Source organism: Cupressus sempervirens, chromosome 3, assembly GCF_028749045.1.
Source record: "Cupressus sempervirens isolate cs-2001-9-10 chromosome 3, ASM2874904v1, whole genome shotgun sequence".
In the NCBI taxonomy this organism is placed as follows: domain Eukaryota; kingdom Viridiplantae; phylum Streptophyta; class Pinopsida; order Cupressales; family Cupressaceae; genus Cupressus; species Cupressus sempervirens.
In genome coordinates this window covers 723482360-723503689 of record NC_143120.1, presented here as the reverse complement: position 1 = coordinate 723503689, position 21330 = coordinate 723482360, and the positions used below count along the sequence as shown (strand labels likewise).

The 21330-nt window shown below is 35.4% G+C and overlaps 1 protein-coding gene across 1 annotated transcript in view; it reads left to right on the top strand.

Moving 5' to 3' along the window:
- LOC149568812 (zinc finger CCCH domain protein) overlaps window positions 1-21330 on the top strand; it is a 139053-nt gene that overhangs the window by 38438 nt on the left and 79285 nt on the right. Inside the window, exons 3-6 of the mRNA XM_089821695.1 lie at window positions 15732-15739; window positions 15993-16171; window positions 16469-16529; window positions 16853-16951. Coding sequence (XP_089677821.1) covers window positions 15732-15739; window positions 15993-16171; window positions 16469-16529; window positions 16853-16951 — 347 coding nt within the window. The remainder of the gene's footprint in view (window positions 1-15731; window positions 15740-15992; window positions 16172-16468; window positions 16530-16852; window positions 16952-21330) is intronic.

Sequence of the window (21330 nt, the reverse complement as noted above, 5' to 3'; positions counted from 1 at the left end):
TTCCTTCCCTAACATGACTAGCATAGAGATTTTGACCTGATCTTTTGTTTCGCCATTTTTTATGAGCTCTTGCAATGTTTTCCTTTCTTTTCCTTTACCCATTGGTTTCCCACAATCTGGCCTTGTTTTTGAAGTTGTGGTTTGCAAAATGGCTAGTGTGTCCTGATCAATTGGCAGCCATTCCGTCTGCTCTGCCCTGCAAAACAAATTGTACTGTACCACTTTCTCCATTGCTCCTCCTCTAATAGCTCTTGGAGAAGATCCTGTTTCATGGAATAGTGCCTATTGTTTGAAGCTAGATCCACTTCAACCACCATCGCTTGCTTGCTAGAAATCTCAAGAAAGTTGCATCAACTTACTTGGAAGCATATCATATTCTTGTGCCATATTCTCCTACTATGGGCCCTCACCCCCCTTTTTATCCAACCTCCGATGTAACATCTCGCTCTTCAGGGTCTAAAATAACATCTAACATACTCAAGAATACAGTTATTACTTCGTTTCATAGAAAGACATTTATATCATTTCATGTTCATGTGAATAAGATTTACTGTTAAAAACAGTAGACGAAATTTCTTAACTTAAAAACTTGAAGTACCATCAAATGAAATCACTATGGAAGTTGAAAACCACATACCTTGGAAAACTGAGACTGAAATCAAACTAGTGATGCTTCTGCAACTACTCGAGTTAGTCCACAAATACACTATAACAATTTCATATGATGACTAACATCTAAAAGCTGCTATCTCAAAATCAAATGATAATTTCAACTAAATACCACTATATTTAAATTAGGGCATCACTTACCACTGTATTAATTAGGGCATTATTTACCATTGGTTTATTTAGGGCCTCTAATACCGCTATATCACTTAGGGCTCTTGCTACCACGGATTCAATTTAGGGCATCCGCGACCACGGATTCAGTTTAGGGCTTCCGCGACCACAGAGTCAATTTAGGGCTTCCACGACGAAAGAATTCAATTTAGGGCTTCCACGACCATGGATTCAATTTAGGGCTTCCACGACGACAAAATTCAATTTAGGGCTTCAGATTCCTTTCCTTCCGATTGCTTAACCGTGGTAGTAATTCAAGGTTAGAAATATACTTATATTTGATATGAAAAACAATCCATGATTCTATAACGGTAACAATAAATTAACTCAATTTAATCTTACCTCCACATAACTAAAAGTGATAATACTTGTTTTCGCAAATCTGACATCTTGAGAGAGGTGAAACATTGTCAGGGGCTTAACCACCCAACCTCGGACCACAACATATCCCCACACGATCTCTAATGAGAAAGGCCCTTCCTACTCGGAATAGACAGGGGTCATCTTGCCATCCATTGGCTTCCTGATAATTATCTCACCACATGGCTTGGCAGCAAGAGATCACATTAATAGGGAAGTGCATGAGCTATTAATTAATTCATATTAAATGATAAATATTGAAATATCATAATTGATACTGGTTCATAATATTGATGATTCCTTTCTCACACCTCGTCACCTATCTTCTTGGCTACACAGCCGACTGTGTCCCAGGTATTCATAATTCTTAGAGCAGACGACTCAATCAATAATTCAAGAAGATTGCATACAATGATCATTTCACATTCTATGGTTATGTTCTTTAAAGATCTCAAAATAGACAACATTCTTCCCGAGTGAAACTTGCATAAGCTATAGAAATGTTTTATGTATTAATTTTATGAATATTGATGTCAACCTTATTTTGCCGGTTCTCTTCACCTCCTCACCCTATTCAGGCCTCCAAGTTGGTGATTCCTAGGTGTTTCCAAATTAAAGATCACAATGATATTTTGCAACTTCTTCACCACATACTGGTATCTTCGCTTGGTGAATTCCTTGGTGTTCTGGTTTCAATACCTCATTGTCAGTTAAATATATTTCAGGATGTATCTAATTCTAAACTAGGTTGATATACTTTCTTATCATGAATCCAAAGATAATTTCAAAGTAGCTCTACATATTTAGACATATATATAAGAAAGAATAAGAACAGACTTTATAATATCAATGTCATATCAAATTTGGAAGTATTTGGGTTTAAACACCTTTATCTGAGTATACAGCATGGTTCTTGTTTCATCCCAATTCCAAGTTATCAGAGTTGACAGATTTTCAAGAAAAATTGAGAAAGTTGCATATTCGGATATCATATAAAAGAAAATATCAGACTTGATCAGGAAATATTGCTATGGCAGCCGACTGATCTTAAGGAGGTCATATTGAATATGAAAAGATTTTAGTCAACTACAATCATTGTCTTGCATTACGATTAATTTAGAGGCAGGTTAAAAAGTAATATGAGGGGCTTCAATCTCAGATCGTAGTCACTACATACAATAATGACACCCTTGTATTGTAAGTTGAAGAACATGTACGTCTGCTACAGGAACGATTACTTATGTATTAACAATTATGATGGAATGGAAATCATTTTTAATGCAATATAAATCCTTAGGTGACACAGCTTGGTTACTAAGTTGCGTGGGTGTTTGGGAAAACCTCCAATCCACGGCAAGTTTATTCAGCCATATGCAAGATTATACCCGCTGTTGCCTCTGCAAATAAATTGATTGCTAGCAGGGGGAATTCAGATGAAATGGCTTGAAAACCTAGAGCAATAATGGATGCCAAAGCTAGGAATAAGAGTGCCGAGTTACGCTTGAAGGTTTCATATTAAAGATATGAGCTAGGCTACCATCAGTTACAAGAAAACCATCCAAATTTCACTCAAATCGATTTTAAAAATAAAGTTGAAAATAATTATATAGTTCAATTTGTCAAAAATTAAATCGATCTCCTTGCCAAATGTTATTGTTAAAAAGCAAGGAATATTAAATTGGAAAGAATAAAGTTGGAAAGTTATAATTCGAGAATTATAATAATTGAAATGTTATTATAATTCGAACGTTGTTAAAATCTTATATGAACAAGCAACATTACTTTATTAATTATTAAATTATAATGGTGCCAAATCATTTTGTATAATATGCATGTTTATAAATATTAATTAAAATAATATGATGAAAGATATATTAAAATCCTTTGAGATATGTTTTATATTTTAACTCAATTATTTTAATTAAATTAATTATTAACAACTCATGTGGTTCCAGAGCTGTGTCTTGTTTCAAATCGCTAGGTCCTCTACCTGTTTGCCCAGTGATGGTGATGCATTGCCTAGTTCTTTTCTGACAATGCTTCCACCTCTTCGACATGCTCCCTGCAAGGAATTTCTTTGTAATTATAAAATCATAAATAATCATAACAGTTAACCTTTCATCTTAATTCCATGAATTTGTGATTAATAATCAACTAACATGTCATCTGCACTTGAAATCATAACGATCGATTATCTTACCATTTCGCTAGATTATATCAAATTTAACTGCCAATTGACTTCATGCGAACCTCAACGGCTATATTTCAAGCTAGGTCAAAAATTGGGATGTAACATCCGATCCTCAGTCTCCTTTGTTTTCCCCTAGTTTTCTTCCACATTCAAGACTCCAATGGATTAGCGACCAGTGCTGGAGCTGCTTTTGTGAGGGTTAAAAGTATGCTTTTCTCTGCAACAGGGTTTTTGTTTTCTAAGACCCATGAACACAAGAGTTTGCTCTTTGTAAAGATTCCTTTCTGTAGAGCTACCATCAGAGCTTTCCCTTTCTCTTGTCCTTGATCTCCCCACCTTTCTCCTGTTGTTTGTGGTGGCTCAACTATTAGATCTGTAATACTTAGCCATAGACAAGGGGCCTTTGGGCTACTTTTTCTTTCTAGGGCACGCTTGGCCTTGATTCTTAGAGAAGAGCTTCTTGCTTCCATATGGTTTTCCATATAAGACGACGACTAGGAATCTGATCCTCCACCTTAACCAACGTTTGGATTGATTTTCCAAACTTAGAAATGATCTGCAGTTCCTCATAAAGTCTACAGTGTACATCAGTTTTCATATATTTTATAGCTTTAACCCCTAGTTTCCCATAGAGGAAGTCTTCATCGACTCCGAAAAAGATGCCTAAAGCACCCGCAATCTTGATTAGGGCATCAGTGTTCCAGAATTCCTTGGGAAGCCCCCTAAGGGCAATCCAAATGGGGAATTTCTTGGTTTCGTATTTTATTAGATCAAAGTTCGGGGACCAATCTGTATGGTGAAAGCGTGGACCCTCATAAAACAATGTTTTCCCTTGGAGGTTTTCTTTCTTCATGGAGGAATTTATGCATTCTACGAGAAGAAGGAACTTAGAAGCAGCTAAGTGCTAACCTTAACAGGAAGGAGCTTTTCCACCATTCCATGATGTTGTTGCACGGGCATCCCTCCTTGCACCATTTCGTTAATAGGGCTCAATCTTAAACTGATTAGCTGTCAGGCTGATGATTTATAAAGGCATTGCTATTGATTTATTGTTATGAAGCCTTTTTTTTAGAACCATCATCCCCTTCTTTCTGACCACCTACTGGTCTATAGCTTTGCCTCCCATTTCGGCAGATGTCCCTTCTTACATCCTTTTGTGGGAAAACATGTGGAGGTATTTTGCGCTTCACTTCCTGTCCCTTCCTATAACTGCCAAGTGGGATTGCGTTAGCCCCCATCCCAAGAAAACGGAATATCTGAGGGCACATTTCCCTGCGTATCTGCATTCTTCCATCTCCTTGACAGGGATCTCTGAATTGGGTCTCCATTTGCTCCTTTGGGATCCTTTCGCCACCATCCACTACCTTGAAGTTTGAAATCTTGTTTGGAAATATTGTAACCTTTATTATTGATAATACAATTTTTAAAAGTAAATGCAACGTTAGTGATTTTTTTTAACATGGATATAAACATCACTACTAGTTTTATCAACATTATTAGTCTCTATTGATGGGTTGTAATAATGTTTGCTGAGATTTATTGTAGTGCAAATTGTTGATCTTAGTAAAATATGATATTGTAATATTACAGTTTTAATTTTTTAAGTAAATGCACTATATAGATAAATTCTAAAAAGCTAAAATTCATATTGTAGCTTGTTTACGAATATCCTGCTCTTAGTGCAACCACACTAAACCAATATACGCTCTTGCGAGCACAAATTAGAGACTAATACAATCTCCTTACAAGCACACACAGTAGAAATCACTTTTGGAAGACCAAGAATCACTGTTCAGGAGTTCACTTATCTACAAACCACAGCCTGTAATATGCCCTTCTTGATTATTACTAAACTTGAGAACTTCTCATGCTAAGATTTTCTCAAGTGGTTGGCATATGCTGTAAGTTGCCACAGGTTGATGTATTTCAGATTTCATTATTGTGCATAGCATACATAAGCTTCATTCAACTGAAGCTAAATTCATGTTTCAGATTTTCATTTGTAAGACAACAGAAGGAGTTCTTGTTAGATACTTTCAGGTCTGTAATACTTTCATAAATGTGAAACTTCTCATCATAAATTTTAGAAATAGTGAAACTAGCTATATGTATATGAGCAGTCATCATCCTACTTTTCTAGAATTTCAATATAATCAAATAAAAGTTTGCTACCCTACATAATCAGATCATTGTGACCTTAAAAATGGTTTTGCATAGGCATTGTTTAATGTCCCCATTTATAGTAGGTTCCTATAGTTGGCTTGGTTAGTTCAGCATAGTGACTCTCATGAGTTAACAATGGGATTTGAGAGTCTTTGTAACATTCAGATTGTCTTTGTCTAAATTAACATCTAACATATGCATAGAATACGGTTATAACTTAGATTTCATAAGAAGGCAGTTACATCATTCATGTTCATGTGAAGAAGATTTACCGTTAAAGTCAGTTAACAAAAATTTCTTAACTAAATACTTGAAATACCTTTAAATGAAATTACTTCAGAAATTGAAATCACATACCTCGGAACACTAAGACTGAAAATCAACTAAGGATGCTTCTGCAACCACTCGGATTAGTCCACAATACACTAAACAATTTCATATGACAACTACCATCTAAAAACCGCTATCTTAGAATCAAATTAAATACTTCTATTATTTTAAAATTAGGGCTTCTGATACCGATATCTCACTTAGGGCTTTCAATACCACGGATTCACTTTAGGGCTTCCGCGACCACAGATTCAATTTAAGGCTTCCGCGACCACAGATTCAGCTAGGACTTCCAATACCATTGTATCATTTAAGGTTCAAGCTGTCACCCAAATCAATTAGGGCTTCGGATTTCTTTTACTTCAGATTACTTATCTGTGACAGTTTCTCAAGGTTAGATAAATACTTATATTCAATATTCATATAAATGAAAAACAATTTCACAAATCAATCCAGGTGTAAAATAATGATAACAATGAATTTAAATCAATTCAATCTTACCTCCTTATAAATAAAAATGATAATACCTGTTTTTGATAAACAATTGAATGCATAGCTTATCTCTGTCTGACGCATATCCGACATCTTGAGAGAGGTGAAGCATTGTCAGGGGCTTTACCACCCAACCGTGGACCACAACTTATCCCCACACGATCTCTAACAAGAAAGGCCCTTCCTACCCGAAATTGGTAGGGATCTTCTTGCCATCTACTGGGCTTCCTGATATATAACTTCACCATATGGCTTGGCAACAGGAGATCACAATAACAGGAATATGCATGAGCTATTAATTAACTCATATTAAAAATGATAAACGTCGTTCTGTCATTTCGATACTGATTCATATATTATTGATGATTCCTTTCTCTCACCTCATCACTCATCTTCTTGGCTACACAGCCGGGTGAGTCCTAGGTATTCGGAATTCTCAAAGCAGACGGTTCTGTTAAGAAGATTTACGTACATCCAACATTTCACACTTTGTGATTACTTAATTATGTTCTTTAACGATTTTCAAAATTGAATGCTCAATTAATTAAATTAATCATAATTGATTTCTCTGTAACTCCACCTCCTCACCATTTCATGGCATATTCGTCGATGAGTCCTAGGTGTTACAAAAAATCTACAGAGTTCTGATCTTGTTCGGAAAATTCAGACAAACATGAGCATTGATGTGCATTTACGTATTCAATCAAGTATAATACAACTGATATCTTTTCAAGGATTCTCGGTGAATGATCTCATAAACATTTAAAAAAAAAATGCAAATGGTTAACATTATAAATTGTTCTCTAATATCCAGCTATGGTTGGATACTCAATCAGAGACAAAATGATTTGAAAAAAAAATAAAAATTTAAATCTATCCTCAGCTCTATCAATATGTAGCCGATAGCAAAAAGAAAGAACTATGAAATACAACTGCAAATAATGCATTCAGATAGATTTATTAAATCATGGTTATCATTGTATTTCTATCCTATATCTACATGGGTGATACACGATTATAATTTAAGAACATCAGTGATAAAATAAAGAGAGACTTTGTGAACTAAAAATTTATTTTAAGTCTACCTGATTCGGTCTGTATTAGAGTGGCATCAGTATTGATTCTCATGCAATCAAGACTTCTTAAATCTTAACAACAGTGTGTAATGGCATTAGTAGTGTTGGAGTGCGTTCTTCTAAAGGCCATGGTTGGCAAGTGAAGACTACATGATGCATGAATTCCACATTTAAATAGTCTCCCGCATTACCTCCTGGAATGACTTTAGATGACAATGAGCCCCCAAGCACTAACTTGCAAAAGGGCGGTGGGCAATGTTCCACAATGAACCTACGTTCTCTGCATATCCTGGTATTTGAACCGAGCTCAGCATACGTTTCTCCCCAAAATGATTGTTTTAGATGACGTTAAATTGTCTCTCCTAATTCTTCGTAACCAACCTCTCTCTCCTCACAACTTCTGCCGGTTTAACCATGTACAACAAACTAATTATCGGATATTGATTAGGTATGAATCCGCCAAAATGCAAGGAATGTTTCTAAAGAAAATCGAATATGAGAGTTCTTGTTTTTCCCTAACCCGACTCACAGGGTAATTAAAAGATGAAAAATTGGAAAGAAAGAGAAAAACGTAGTCAAGAAAATAATAATCGGGTGAATGAAAATATATCCCATGACTTCCATATAAGGGATCAATCGTGGCTATCCGGCTCCCCATCAGTTACAAGAATCTTTTCGACTGCCCAAACAAATATAAGGAAAAAAAGAAGAAGTTGAAAAGAATAATTGGAACATTACAATTTGAAAATAATAATTCAATTATTATAATTCCAACATTACTATTATAATGTACAACTAAACATCATTCTATTAAATTATTTAGGTATAATGATGCCAAATCATTATAATATTTAAATGCACAAATTTAAATATTTACAATAATAATTATGATGAAAGATAAATTAAAATCCTTTAAAATAATTTAATTATTTTAATTTAATTATTTATTAAATAACTCAATTATTTTAATTAAACCATTTATTAAAATAACTCATGTGATTCCATAGATGTATTCTGTTCCAAGTCGCTAGGTCCTCTATCTGTCTGCTCAGTGATGGTGATGCCCTGCCTAATTCTTTCAGTGATGGTGACGCCCTGCCTAATTCTTTTTTGATAATGCTTCCACCCCTTCGACATGCTTCCTGCAAGGAATTTCTCAGTAATTAAATTATTTATTCATAAATAACTATAACAGTTAACCTTTCATCTTAATTCCATGAATTTGCGATTAACGATCAACTAACATGTCATCTTCACTTGAAAATCATAACGACCAACTATGTTACCAATTCACCAGATTATATCAAATTGAACTACCAACTGACTTCATGTGAACCTCAACGGCTATATTTCAAGCTAGGTCAAAAATTGGGATGTAACAGCCTTAGTTGTGGAGTTATTAGACTTTCCAATGGCCTATAGTGAGTCTTGGCTCCATTTTGAGGGACTTACTATTTTTGGTAAGTCAATAGTTGGTTTTTGAGAAGTTGAGTTAGAGGAGTTGAGTGAAGCTCTCAGTTTTTGTTTCTGTCTTTTGGTTTGGGCTCCTAGAGTCTTGGATGGAGCATTTATTTTTAGTAAGTCACCCTGCCAGGTTCATTCATCATTTTTCTTCATTGGGATCACTCCTATGGTGTCAGATTTCGATTATGATGTTTTTTCAATCATTTTCGCAAGACAGGTGAATTATTATTATTATTCAATTAAATATGCCGAGGTTGCTATTTTTGTTCGTATACCACTTCAGTGTCATAGCTCGTTGGAACCGAGTTGAAAAGTTTTAAATCTTGGGAACAAGAAACAATTGTTAATGTTTTGACTCAGAAATATAGATAAACAACAATAACAGAGTATAATCAATACACAAAGGACACAAAATATTTATCTTAGGAAAACCCTTCCACTTGAAGGGAATAACAAAGTATAAACAATACACAAAGGACACAAAGTATTTATCCTAGGAAAACCCTTCCGCTTGAAGGGAAAAACCAAGCCACACTAGCAAAATATCTCTTTTATTGATCAAGAAATGTTCAATAGTACAAGGCTTTTACTTTTTCTATTGATTTACAATTTACCAAGCAATCATATAAATAGATTGCGTGAGACTTTATTTTTCACATGAAGGTCTCTTTGAGTCCCAAAAAATAAGACCCTTCAAATTTCCACATATTCAACACTTCACATTTCCGTACGCATGGCTCTTCACACGACATATGAACCATGTCCTTTTGCATAATATTAACAGAAACATTTCTTTCAGCTGAAAATGACCATAACAGTCATAACAAATGCTTGCATAGGGTAGAACAAAAACTTTTATCTCAAAATGTCTCCTAGAGGAGGATAGATTTCCACCATGCCTACTCGTAGAGGGTGGTTCACCGTACCTACTCGTAGAGGGTGGAACGAGGGATTTCACCCTAGACTTCTCCAAAAGAAGAATGCATTTCCACCATGCCTATTTACAGAGGGTGCTCCACCGTACCAACTTGCAGAGGTCAGAACGAGATTTTTCACCTCAGACTTCTCCTAGAGAGTAATGCATTAATAATTGAGATTTTCTTTTAACAGAGACTCCCTTTGAGATTTTTCTCTCAACAGAAACTCTCTCTCAGTAGGGACAACTTTTATAACAGAGTCTCCCTCTCAGCAAGGACAACTTTAATGACAAAGTCTCCCTCTCAACAAGGACAACTTTAATAACGGAGTCATCCTCTCCACAGGGACAACTGTAATAACAGAGTCTTCCTTTCTGTAGGGACACTTTAATAACAAAGTTTCCCTCTCAGCAAGGACAACTTTAAGGACCATAGTAAGATGGCTGACTATTGCGTAAACTTGCAAAGGGTTAGACATCTCTCTCTATCATATAACCTCCCTTTGAAGCTGAATAATTTCTCTCTAAATATGATCTTCCCCTTCTAATAATGTGCCATCAATTTAGTATAAAGACTGCAAATAATGTTGCATAATCTCTCACCATCCCATTGCATCTTACAACCACGAGAATATTTAGTACTCATGGTTATTAAATAGTACTCTACACTACTTTTAGTATTCAAAATACTTATCTCTCAGCTCAGTAGAAAACAACCATAAGAGAATAGAGAACACATAGGAAATGTGCAACATATCATAGATTGAACTACTTATGTTCTTCACCATATAAAACTTCTAGAAATCTCCGTGCCTTGACACAAATGGCTCCATCCCATAGATTTGTACAGAATCTGCTTTCAATAAAGATTCATGAATGAAGTAATAGGCAAACATTGAGAGTCAACATTGCGACTCTTCAAGAAGATAGAAAACACTAATAAAAAGAACACAACCAACGAATAAGGACAGCTCCGCCAAGAATAGTGGCTAGTGCAATTCCCATCACAACTGTAATCACAATGTTTGCGGAGTTAGCACTCTTGTTATACATGATATTCTTGATGCCAGAGTCCTGTTATATGATTAAAGTGAATCCTTGACACCTTGAATTCATTCTCGCTGAAGCTGTAAATTCGTTAGATGGAGCATCACAACAATTATGAATGGAAATTCAAGAGAGGTACAAATGCATTAGCCATAATAAAGATGACACTTACACAAAAGTTTAGGGCATTCGTCCTCTTGACTAATCTTGACATTCGAAGATGCATTGAAAAGAAGCTTCACCCCGACCTCTGTGCGAATGCAAAGATCAGTGCCCTCTTCGTCCAAGAAGCACTTGGAGTCCATCATGACATATCCCATTGACGACAAGAGTAGTAAGGAGGAACCCAGAACTCACGATACACAATTACCAAAGTAGAAGACTAAAGTAGCATAAATTGTAGATGAAGCCCCAAACATAAACATATACTAACGTTAATATCCGCAGCAATTGCGATACTTAGAAGTTCACTGAGGATATTAAAAAAATGCTGAATATAAGAAGACTCTTCCAAACCAACCAAGCGACACTCAATCACTAGATGACTTCTGTTGGATGAAGTGGCATAGAGAAAAGGGAGAGGGGGAAGCAAACATCTTGTTTAGGAGATGGGCATGACAACAAGTGATATTTTGTGTAGGCGATTTCGCTCCTCGATGCTCAAATCCCAATCATTCTCCCCTTCCTCGAATTTACAAGACGATTGAGCTCAATAGAGTCATGTATCACGGTTCATACTTGGTCTCTTCACACTCTAAAAATTAACAATACCATATCCAAGGAATTTGAAGGAGTCCGTCATGCATCCTGTTGATAGACATACAACCTGAATAACACTTTTCAACAAGATTTTGTTGCTTTATATATACTTTCAATGCAGATCTCCACAATACAACTTAAGAGAAAAGACACCAAAAAATTGAAAATCATTTCCGACAATAGTCATGCTGACAATCTTGTTTCTTGAAAGATAAACGACCCTCTTTAAGATAATGATCGGATGACACTTGATGATATTACACCTAGTCTTTAATGAGATCATGACTCATCATAATAGAGGACCGACTTCTTCTGGGCGATGCATTGTCATTAGTGAATATAATAGTTGTCATATAAAACAATAGGAAATCCATCGCAAGAGAGCACAAAGGCAACGTAGTTTTTCATATGTCAACTCATGAAAATTTAAGGAGCTTCGTTTCCTTGCAATTCAAAATTCACAAGTCAAAGATTGCATTAAAGAAAAGCCTTTGGATCGAACAAAGAAAAAAAAGAAAATCTCAACCCTTGCATAAATAGTGAAAGAAGAGGTAAAACTTATCTGAGAATCACATCTAGTCACCTGTATTTGATTCTCGAAGAAAAGGAGCCAAAAATTGTCAAACAACAAGTATAAAATATTTGCTGATACTGGCAACAGAGGAACATGTGAAAGACAAGCCTCAATCTCGATTCGTTTCATTATTGTGCATGATACTTCATCTTTCTCTTAGTGAAGACAATGCAAGAGTCACTCGAGTATATGTTGAACTTCAGTCCGAGCAAAATCTTGAGGGAGGTCGGGTCATCATTAAAGAAAATTTCTGGCCCCTTCATTTTAATGTCATATCTCTAATACTTTCCACTGCAACACATTGACAGTTACCAAGAACTCTTGACATCATGACTGTGAAGGTGGTGACATCCATAATGAGCTTGGAAATGTCTGAAAGCACCCCTCCATAATTTGCTGTTATTTGAACCTGGCTCTGATACCATGTTAATACACAAAGGACAAAAAACATTTATCCTAGGAAAACCCTTCCACTTGAAGGGAAAAACCCAGCCACACCAGCAAAATATCTCTTTTATTGATCAAGAAATGTTCATAATACAAGGCTTTCACTTTTTTATTGATTTACAATGTACCAAGCAATCATATAAATAGATTGCATAAGACTTTTAATCTTTCACACAAAGGTCTCTTTGTGTCCCAACAAAAAAACCCTTCAAATTTCCACATATTCAACACTTCACATTTCCATACACATGCCTCTTCACATGACATATGACACGCCTTTTTGCATAATATTAACACAAATATCCTTTCAGCTGAAGATGACCATAACTGTCATAGTAGACATATCTCTATCTCATAAAATCAGAGATAAAGATCTCTATTGCAGCTACTAACTTCAACAACAAGGACCTCGTATGTCAGAATATGATGATATGGTTGAAAAGGTTGTTATTGGAAGCCAAAAGAAAATTAATAAATTATATTAGGTGCCCCAGTATAAAGCAAAAAGGCTTTTAAGTGAAAGGTGTGTAGTTGAAGCTAAGTTGCACAATGGAGATTATAAATATGGCTCCCATTAGGAGAATTGATCATCCAGTTGTCTATTTACTTTTTATTGTGTCTTGTGAGGGTTTGAGTTTGGCGAAATCAATGCCATTTCGGAGGTATAAATGGTTTTAATCTGAGGGTTTGAAGATTGAAGTTGTGCAATCAATCTACTGCTGAAGTATAGTGAGATTGATCTTGTTTGTTTATCTGTACTAAGGAGTTTTCTTCTACTGTATTGACTGTGCCTGAGAGGACAAATCTATCTCAGAGAGTTTGGTAATTCATATCTTTGATTACTGGTAGTCTGTAATTCTGCTTTTGAATTCACAAATCTGGACTTTGGATTATGCTGGAGATATATATTTCACATGCAAGTGCAAATTGGGGTTTCCTTACCATTAAATTTCTATCCTCAATATTGGCACTGCTGTTGTTGTTGAGTGTTAGCTGGGAGTATTCAGTTCCTTGAGGTGTATGAATCTGTGCGTTTAAGAGTCTCAATTACATGCAAATTGTGTGTTTTCCCTCTGCATATAAGGCTGTTTAAGGAGAGAAGTTTCCAAGTTCACACGTCTGTAAATTGGTATCTCATTTTGAAGGGATTTCTTGTGGCATTTAGGTCTGTTTCAATGCCACTTCTTAGGCTTTCTCCTTGCTGCTATCAAACCACAATTCTGGTGTTAACACTGGCTGCTGCGGCTGCAATCATTGGGCTGCCATTTCCTTGAAGGGAGCTGGGCATTCATCTGTGCAACGAACTTAACCATTTCAGGTTCTCACACCAAAATGCTTATCTTATATGCTGTTGTAATTTTGGCTGTTACAAGTAATTTATATTGCAGCCCTCCATGTCCTACATCTGGTTGTTATTCATTACATTTCAGTCTCTCAGTATTTCAGCTTTATATATATATATAGTTAAAAAAAACAAAAGGAAACTAGAAAACACAATTTTAAAAAAAAAATGTGTTCTTATCAACCGGCATTGTCAGCTAGAGCCAACTTGGGCTCAGTACACATCGACATTCTTAATGATCATGAAGATTGCCTCTCCAGTTATAAAAATTGCTCCAAAACTTCTACAAACACGTTCAGGTCCTTTAAAGATATTCTGTGACTTTTTGTTGTTCACAGCTACAAAGGTTTTGTAGATTGCAGCAGTAAGATACGTTCGCTGAGATAAAGAAAGCTGTCCAAATAAAGAGACCATGATAATGTTAGCAACCAAATCCAATGATCATCTATAGGAATGGAGTGTGGCCTTCACTAGATGTTCCAGTATGATAACAAACGGTAGATAGGCTGGAACCATAAATCATGATGCCTCAGACCCAGTATTTATCATGATGCCTAACTCAGTGTTCTGCAGAAATGGAAGTGGATCTGCAGCAGCTGAGGCTCTGCAGCAGTTGTGAATGGCTCCATAGCAACTATGAATGGTTTCACAAGTATTTTGATTGCAAATGATATATATACAAGCAGTTGTTTATGGAAACATGTAGCAAGCAACTGTGAATTAATTTTTACCAACAATCCCCCAAAATCAAACTAGTGTTGCATAATATTTATGAGGTAAAAATGGATTAATGTGGTGTAAGGAGACAAAACAGAGCAGGAAAATGCACTAATAAATGCTATAAATAATGTATCCATTTGAGGACTCGTCATCACTAAGTAAATTTTTTAATTATGATTCCGAGGACTTAATTATTTGATGACAATGCTCCTGTACTTGTCAAAATGAGTGATCATTTTAATAATCTCAAATAATTGATGTCACCGGTGGCTTGTTTGCAGGACCTATCTTGATTTGAGGCTTTGAGCTATGTGGATATGTACTAGAAGAAAGTTCATATGATCTAATAGGACAACAGTTTAACAGGAATTTCTTAGAATATCCTTACTTTGAAATGTTATATGGTTAGGAAAACTGAAATGGAGATCCTAGTCTTGCCAACAACTTTCAAAGGGGATTGCTGATCACTTGGACCTTGTTTTATGTAGCCCAGAACAACTGTGCTCCTAATTTATAGTGGTATTTAGATTGTTTTTATTTTGAAGACTCAGTTTGGTTTTTTAATAGAATAAAGTAGTATTTTTTGAATGGCGTAGTTCCTCTAAGGCTTAAGTAGGGCATTCGGCAAGAGCGTACAACACAATGGTAAGTTGTGAGCCTCTCATCTAGGAGGTCTTGGGTTCAAGTCTGCTCTAACTTAACACATAATAATAATTAATCTCAACAAATAATAATTAATCTAGGCTTCGGCACATTACCTATAAAAAAGAAGAAGCTTAAGTAGGGCATTTTTTTTCCCGTTGGTTTTTTAAGGTTAAAGCTTTATGTTAGATCAAGATGCAGATGTAGTATAAGATTTGTATCCCTTTTTCAATAATGGCATGTTGTATTTCTTTCATTGTACCCAATATATTGTATATGTTATGATGGTTGCAAGAGGGATTTTATTATGCAGTTAAATATATATTTTTATTCTACATATGTTCACTTTTTGCTTGTTCCCTTTGCAGATCTCAAGGTCAGCTCAGATTCTTCCTTATGCTGCATAAGAGCTAATTATATTTGTCGAGAGAGAAGATGCAGCTTTTGAGTATAAGTTGGGATGTGTAGTGTCATAAAAATTAGGCATTCAATAAAAAAAGTAGACTTTTAATTATTGACAATCAAAACTGCTGGGCATCTTATAATTTGTATAGAAGCAAAATTATAGAGTTTACACAAGTCTCAGGTGACATAACAGTGTAATCCTTTGGTGTATTCTATTTATGCAGGGCGGTCTGAGGCATCAGCAGTTGTTTATAGAGTTGGTGAATGCATGCAGGAGATAATAAAGTTATGGAAGGAATTTGAAGCATCTAAGGGTACCAATACTGGAGAGAGCTCCTCGGTAGCTGGTCCAACGTTAGAGATAAGGATACCAGCTGAACATGTTACGACCACCAATCGTCAGGTATTACCATATTTCAAAATTGCAGTGTCAAAAGATGTGCTTATTTTCAATTTGACATCATTTGGGGTTGTATGTACAAACAAGCATTAATATTTATATCCATGGATTTTACATAAACTATTCAACGAACCTGTTAGGTCTGTGTGTGATCTAATTTCAAGCGTTCTTATAGTTTTGGCTTTAATGTAGACTATTTGTTATTGCTTCCTGATATTTGTTGTGATTTTTATTCTGTACTGTTTGGAGTCTAAGTCCTTCCAAGTCGCATGGCCTCTAAAATTTGAGATTACTTTACAGGTCAAAGGAAGCCAATTGTGGGGGACAGATATTTACACCGATGACTCAGATCTCGTTGCAGGTAATCATTGCTTCTTATTCTTTCAACTTGATTTCTTAGCAAATATGAAGTTAAGTATTTGTTTGTGGTGTGTGCTTTTGGATGTTATTTTATATGTTGATGTAGCCATAAAGTTGGAACTAAGTTCTGACGCAGCAAGGAGCTCACATGATATTCTTGCATATGGTTGTAGCAGTAATGAAATTTTCAGAACTCTTACAATAGCTAGTATTACTTCTACTCAAACTTTAAGCATATCATTTTCTTTTTTGCTTCTAGCAGGCTGAAGATTAGTCGCAATATTTTTATTTTTTAATTTTTTGACTTTTCTTTGAACTGTGAAGTCCTCATGCATACGGGATACTACCGACCAACTGGCACACCACCTCCTCCAGCCATCAATGAGCTTCGTGCAACAATTCGTGTCCTTCCCCCTCAGGATAGTAAGTTGAATTTTATTATTTTGCTTGCTTGAAGGATTTTGTCTGCAATTTTCATTTCATCTAGGAAAATTTAATGTCTCTAGATACTAGATAGATTATATATTGGCTAAAATTGTAGATCAAATAGGTTAATAATATATTAATTTAAAGATTAGGTAATATTACAAATACATTTCAGGCAAATTTTTAATCCATTGTGTGTTAGAATAAATACATCATTACTGTCACATTATTGTTATTATGTAATAATTATTAACAGTAACATAGACAGTTTTGTAGTTGGTTGGGTATGTCTAGCCTGTTTAATTAATGGTTTAATTGGCTTCTTCTTATATATGTTGACATCTTCCTTCAATAATAAACTGCTTATTGCTTTCCCAATTCTAGTATTGTATCGGAGCAAGTTTATTTCCTGTCCCTTTGAAGCTATTCTAAGCAGTTATTTCTGTGGCTGTAAGTAAACAGTAGACAATGTATGGTGGAGCAGGAGCATTGGGAAGAAGCATTGTTCATGAGAGGAAAGAATGCACTAATAAATTGAGAAGATTTCTGGGGTTCTGTAGCTGGACAAATCAATAGACTAGCATAAATTAGAAACGAGCAGAAAGTCAAATTGATCATTCCGTTTGGTATTTTAGATGAGGTTCAACCTCACATCAGATCAATGTTTGCTAAAGAGGCTTGGATCAACTCAAAACAGGCTATGAATGAAAACATCAGAATTAGATCCTCAATTCGTGTGAGAAATTTTGCTTTAGAATGGTAAATAATGAAAAGTTGGAGTGTTTTGAAAGATTTGTTGCTTCTATTAATTTGATGCATTAAATGATAGGGGACCCAAAGGACAGCCTTCTCTTTTTAGAACACACATAAAACAACTAATAATGTATCACGCATCTTGTCATTTTGATAGACACTCCAGCAACAGGGGACTTAAAATCTCTGACAATTCCCTCCCTCAACCAATTAGGATGAACACCTCTTCAATATTTAGCCAAGGAGGCAAATATCACTGTGCTTTTGCTATCATTCCTCACTTTCTACATGAGTTTTTGTAACCCATATAATAACAAAGGATAACTCCACATTCTGAAAACCTCCAATCAAATGCCTCCCATTCATTTCCAAATGGAGCCACCTAAGAATAATTATCTATTGCATGAGCCTATCTCTAAGTTTGCAGGTTTCAAGACTTTAAACTTTGATTAGCTATCACAGCTCAATTCAGGTTTCATACGAAAATCTCATGCCATGGAGGATAATAATTAGACAAATGAAGTTAACTTTGTGGGCCCGACTAGGAATATCCAATAGTAATTGATCAGCAAAGATATTGTAGCAGCCATGGAAAATATGTGGCTTTCCAGTTTTGTTTGTTCTTACACCTACCACGCTAAAGAATCATTCTCAACTTTTTCTTGCAGGTCCCTCCCAAGGAACAGTCAATAGATGTGTCTACCTCCACGCGATTCCCAGTGATAGATGTGGCTAGTAGAGATTTAGCATCACCAAGATAATGGCAAAATAGATAAAGATAAGGTTTGTAGATCTCATCAATTTTAGTGCTTTCAAGAATAAAAATTGCAATACATCTTAAGGGCAGCCCCCAGGAATTATATGGCAGATCAAATCCAATTGAGTTAAATAGGGGCCGCCACAGAATTGTTTTTGGGGGGGGGGGGCAGTGCATGTTACGTATAAAATTTGGGCAGTCCCCTTAACCCCTTATAAATACTAGGGTTGAAACTGGCACATTCCACACTGTTAACTACCAGGCAAATAATAGCATATGGTTCCTAGAATTGCCAATGTATGGGTAGGAATGCCACATGGTGCAAGGATCAAACACCTGTTTTATAAGAAGCAAAATAATTGATTAAATTGCTTAGGAAATAATGATTGCAAAGTGAGTTAGACATCACCAAATTTGAGTTACTTCTAATTTCTTGAAGCCATATTCTTGAAAAGACACAGTGACGAGGAATAACTTGAAAACACAAGAAAATTAGAGAGAAAACTAGAATTGACGTGTCATTGTTTTTGGGTGGCATAGGATCACTTGTGGACCTTGACGCTTTTATATTAGAAGATACCCATAAAAAACGCTATAATTTTCTTTAACAAGAAGAGGGCATTCATGTGAGGATTGTGTTGGTTCCCAAAACTGAAGATTGGAAATCCAAGAGCTTGCCACCTCTCCGACAAGATTCCACTATCAGTTATGGCCAACAAATGAGAATCACTTTGATTCCCGTGCACTTTAGGCTTCATTACACCTAGGCGGGTAGACCTTGACCTCAAACGCTGACTACTTGGTTCAAAGCTTTTATATAATGAATTTAAGCTTTGCGAGTTCTCCGGTTAGCAAGGTCCTTGAACTCAATTAATATTGAGTAATGTGATAGTTTGAAATGAATGTTTTGTATAAGGTTTTAACAATGGATTTGAGGTTTGTAGGAAGGAAGTTATAGAATTTCTGACTTTAAATTTAAGTCCAATACTTCAATGATAAAAAGACCAGTGCTTTAGCTTATTCGGGCAACATAGTCAACTAAATGAAGATTATAACATACAACTTTATAATGTTCTATGCACATAAACTATAAACAGTTTAATAATCAAGACATGACGGATCAAATATACATACCATATGCAAGTCTAAACTAGTCCACATTGCATTTTACCTCCTAAGGTTGGGGAGACATACTAGACATAGATTCAAAAACAATTAAATATTTCACAATATCTATGATGATCAGGTTTAAAATGCCATAAATGAACTTGTCCACTTATCTGAGATAAATTGCTTACAGAATTTTAAAAAATGATTATAAAGGACCAATCAACTGCAATTTAAATCTCCATGAGCAACGAAGGCTTTTATTAATCATTAAAAGATAATTTTAGAATATATTACAGAGTCATATTCTGCTCCGTATTTCTCGAGACAAATAAATGAATGTGGAATGTAAAATATCAAATATTTCTTGTTATTGTTTCTTCACTTATTACTTATATCTTCTTATTTCAAAGTTACGACTTTTCAGTTGAATGTTACGTCTCTTACTAACAAATAGCCTTCCGGATTTTAATCGCACTTCTCTTAGGATTATCAGGCTTCTCATATTTAACAACTGCTTATGGTGTGATTTGAATAACATAACTCCCAATTAATTTTTGTAATGTTAAAGTTTGCTTAAAGCATATAATGATTTTCTGGGCAATGATTGAAACTCATCTCACAAACGAAATCCCTTATGTTGCGTTTGCATTTAATATGAATTGTGCCACACCAGTATTCATCTTGCAAGGACGTCTTCAGTTTCTACAAACTCCTATGCTTGCTCCTGGCATCGTTTCTGGTTTTTGCACCTGTTCTTCACTATTGTGGATGTATGACCCTACACCTCTTTGAGATAATACCTACATCGCTTTTCTACATTTATCTCTGATTATTGTGGAACAATATTGTATCATTAGCCTTTCAAAACCATGTCTTGAATATGCTTATGTTGCCGCACGATATATGTATTATATCAATCCTGTCTTAAAATATAACTGCATCTTTTCAATCTATTATTCTAGTCGAAATATGAAGTTATTGCCATCTATATCATTGACTGTGGATACACTTCGTCTTTAAATGGCATGCAGAAGATTTTTCGCAGTTCCACCTGTTCTTAGCACAAATGCCACTACGTATCATGTGTCACTGCAGACGACTGGTCGTCATTTGCGATGAATGTAGTCCATTACTGATGTGGAGTTTGTTGGGCTCTATATACATAAAAAATATCTCCTGTTGGCATGCCTTTCAAATTCGAATATATGTCACTGCAATGTATTTATACATTTGCATCTGTCTTGACTTTCTCATGCCATAAATTTCCATGTTGGAGATCTTTTAACCAACATGTCACAGCATATTGTTGAATATCTTTTACTGTGCTTTTTATCATTGTAAAAATATTTGGAGTTTAAGGAAAGCGATCTAGCTGTAGCCACCATCAGAAGCAACATGCTGACACCTGGAATTAAATCGCAATACTCAAAATAGAACTCCTGATGATGTATTCCACAAAATCTATAGATCACACATCAAGTTAAACACTTCTTCATTCATTAAGCATATCAAAAACCTGCCATGTTTACTGTCATTGTAATATTTTATGCCTCTTGTTGACTAAGGATTGGAATCACTCAATACAATCTGTCTGGGTTCATCCAGATAAGAGTACAAGTCATAAGCATCAATAGTTCCAAATCCCAATGCAATTGCTATCCCTTATCAAACATATAGTGTTTAGTCCGTCAGCACACACATACTTCAGATTTATCATGTCACTTCTAATATATTGACACAACCATGTCTTTATAAA